The 3622-nt window shown below is 46.1% G+C and overlaps 1 protein-coding gene across 1 annotated transcript in view; it reads right to left on the reverse strand.

The window, feature by feature from the left end:
- Positions 1–36: 36 nt before the first annotated feature.
- LOC109299364 (transmembrane protein 178B-like) overlaps positions 37–3622 on the reverse strand; it is a gene marked incomplete at its 5' end in the record, with an annotated part of 18414 nt that continues 14828 nt past the window's right edge. The window contains one exon of the mRNA XM_019519951.1: positions 37–787. Coding sequence (XP_019375496.1) covers positions 543–787 — 245 coding nt within the window. The remainder of the gene's footprint in view (positions 788–3622) is intronic.

Genomic DNA, 3622 nt, shown 5'->3' on the forward strand with positions numbered 1-3622 from the left:
GAAACAACTTCAAAAGTGGCACAGTGTAATTTTCTGCTGTAGATGAATCAGTGCAGGATGGATTATTTATTCTACCTAGACTGCAAAGTTTCTTGGGGAAGTGAAGACCTGAGTCAAGGATGTTTAGCTGCAGACAGGTCAGCCACATATTTTGTCCTAGCTGTCCACAGATTTGGTCAGTATTACACAGACCTGGAGCAATGCACCAAGGGACAACATCCCTTACAACTAAACACGAACAGGACAAAGGGGGTGCAAACAGGACTTGGAAAACCTTTGGGATTAATCCCTCATGTATAAAAGCAAAATTGTTCCCCTTACAACACCAAGGAGCAATTCAACAAGAATTTACAACCTGGGTTCTTTGTAGCACCAGTGTCCAACACAGAAGTTCTGTAGTAGAACCACAAGGCAGGCTTATGCCAAGGCTTTGTGCTTCCTTTGTTCCAGAGCTGTTTCACCACCACCATCTCCACACTGGTGTTAACCCTCAGCTTTGCCTAGGCTGTGCTTCTGAGAGTCTCTTTTCTCATCTCCTGTGGTCACACAGCCCCATTTTCCTGTCTGGGTTTCTGTACGGATGCATGAGAAGGCGTGAGTGATGGAGCTAATGTGCAGAAGAATCCAGCCAGGAGAGTAAGTCCTAGGCCACCCCAGGCACAGAACATGGACCAGCCATAGCCATGGCTGATGTCCTCTGGCAGCCCATATACAAAGCGAGGATAGCGAGACAATTCAAAATTGATCCCAGCCACGCAAGTGCAGAGTGAGATGATACAGCACGTACCTGCAGGAAAAAAGAAAGAGTGAAGTGATGTGTCTGCTCATGTTAAATGGTTTCTGCTCTTCCTCTCTAGTCTGTGCAGTGTCCAGTCTTAGAGCTGTGACCTGTTCTTTCCAGGAAAGCCATCCACAATGTGAACAGCTGAGTCCTGCTCCAGTCTAACCCAGTGGACTATTTACTTATCAAGCCATGACATTTCCACCTGTTACATTCAGTTTTTTGCTGCCTTTCCAATTTCATGTACCTACATGACTTGAAGCCACTCTCAGCTAGCTGTGTTTTCCCTACTGAACTCTGCCCACAAAGGTTTCTTAGCTCTTCCACTCCCTTTGTTACGGTTTTGATTTCTGATGTTTGTGGCTTCTACCACTAAAGTGAATGTGCCATTTGTTCTTGTTCTCAGATCACAAAGGCTCAGAAATCTTAAGTTATTTAGATGCTTAATTCCTGCTGGAATTCAGCCGTGACACTGAAAAGTTTCATAGTAGCTAGGGTCAGGAGGGACCTGAACAGATCATCTGTGTTCAAGTGCTAAATCCAACAAGTGGGTGTTACTAAGGTCCTCAGAACCCCCATTCACCTGTAGTTATAACAGTGTAGGTGTCTGATGGGGCTGGTAAAATCCAGGCAGCTCCTAGAACTCCATATGCACAAAATGGCTAATGCCCAATACCAAAATCCTTGGGGATATTCCCTTTACAGAGTCAGTCACTGCCAGTCTGCTGCAAAATGTGAGGACTCTACACAAGGTGGAACAGCTTCAACAGGAAACCATGGAGGACCCACTGCAAGATATCCTACAGCTCTGGGGGTTAGGACACTCAAAGATTCGAGTCCCTTCTCCAAAACAGGCAGGAGGGACTTGCAGCTCAGTACCCTGGTGCTCTGATCACTACACAGTTTGTTCATAAGGTATAGCAACTTTTTTTTTCCCCTTGTGAAAAAAGGCTGCCTTGGCTTAGACACCTAACTCTGAACAAGGGGCATGTTCATGACTGTGAAGCCTGACTGCAGGAACATCACTTTCCCAACTCAAGCTGAGGCAGGGGGAGGATGATGCTAAGCAGCAGATTTGGCAGGGGTCTAAGGAGCTGGATGTGAAGCCAGTGGCAGTGCAGAGTCACCGCTCCGCGGGGCCCCCCAAAGCACATGGCCCAGGACGGTCACCCCAATCTGCTCCCCCACCCCAACAACAGCCCTGGATGTAGGATGAGGAGCCTGAGAATGCCATGAGGCAGCAGGCAGACAAGGTTCTTCAGGTAAATCCAATATCTTTTATTAGACCAACTCAAATATTTGGAAAAAAGATTTTTGCAAGCTTTTGGGCACAAATACCTTTAATCAGGCTGAGGAAGCACCTGCAGTTGGTCTCTGCTGTTCCTGGGTGGAGGGTAAAGCAGCTAGAAGCCAGAGAATCATCTGAGTTGGTCTAATAAAAGATACAGAATTTACCCAAAGAACCTTGTCTGCCTATGTCTTGAAGCCAACATGGCTACAACCTACACCCGAGGCAGCAACACACTAATAATGTTCTTGTAGATTTAACCTCAAGAATCCAGTGCACTGAGTCTCCAAAACACACTTCCAGTGCTAATTCCCACAGAAAAGTTGAAATTGTCCTTACCTAGGTTGGTGATGGTGTAGAAGCCACTACTGAGAGTCCCTTGCTCTCACCTGTACTGTATATATAGCACGAAAATGTAAGGCTGCAGTCATTTACTGGTGTGGCCACATCTCCCTGAGAGAGTTTGAATAGCCAGCTTCTAGCACTGGAGGGCCAGGAGTCAAAGTAGCACTTTCTGCATGAGACAACCCAAGCCTTGCTGTTTGGGAACTGGCATCTGATTGACTTGGAAGTGGTGAATAGTTTGTACTTCAGGTCTCCTGGGGCAGTTGCTTACCTTGGGCTCAACTACTTGCAGCTCCTTTCCTACCTTCTGCATGGAGCACCAAGGCCAGGCAGTGTAGCTTCCAGCCCACTATGCATCCACTTGTCCTTCAGATCTGCCCTCACCCCACCCCACCCCCTCCAGCTCTCTCCTACTTAGAAGAATTCTTTTTTCCTTCTCTTGCAAGCCCATCACAAAAGAAAACACCACTCTGTTTTTCTTTTGGCTCAGGTCAATTTTTTGAGGCCTCTATAAGAAGGGGCGGTAGGGGGGAAGAGTAGTTCCTAGACATTTTTTTGGCAGGAAAGTAAAGGATTCTTACTGTGTCACATTTTTAAGGCTGAACTTGCTGGAGGCTGGCATCTTAGACTCATTCAACTATGTGGTACACTCTAAAATAAACCCTAACTACCTAGCAGGGAAGGCAATCGACAAACTGCCATCTGGCATACGTGTGGTCCTTCATAGCAGACTTCTGTAACCTTGGAAACAGCTCATTTCTAAGGTTGACATCTCAGAAGCTTTTGTTTAAATGACTCCAAATTTTCACTGCCTTCAAGCTGGACCCTTGAGTCCAGACCTACATTACCTGTGTCCAGCCTGACTGAGCCACTGTGGGGTCTGAAAAATGTAAAATTTAGTTTTAAACTAGAAAGTAGCCTCACCCTTACCTATAGACTCTACTACTGCTTCATAAAAAGGGTAAAGGAAGTCTTATGCTTTGACGCTCCAAGCTCTTCTGCACTCATGAGCTAATAAGGAACTGGTCTGGTTGGCAGTGCAATGGGACAACATGACAGGAAGTTCAGGTGTTGAATAGCTGTACTCAAAGTCTTAAGTTATGTCTCCTTTCAGGTAGCTGTGGGGACAAGTCACTGCACCCAACTCCTTAAAATATTGTATAGCACCTCTTATAGCAAGCTCCATTTTCAGGTTACAACAACTCTAG

The sequence above is a fragment of the Gavialis gangeticus genome, unplaced genomic scaffold (genome assembly GCF_001723915.1).
Source record: "Gavialis gangeticus isolate Ggan-Ray unplaced genomic scaffold, GavGan_comp1, whole genome shotgun sequence".
Classification (NCBI taxonomy): Eukaryota; Metazoa; Chordata; order Crocodylia; family Gavialidae; genus Gavialis; species Gavialis gangeticus.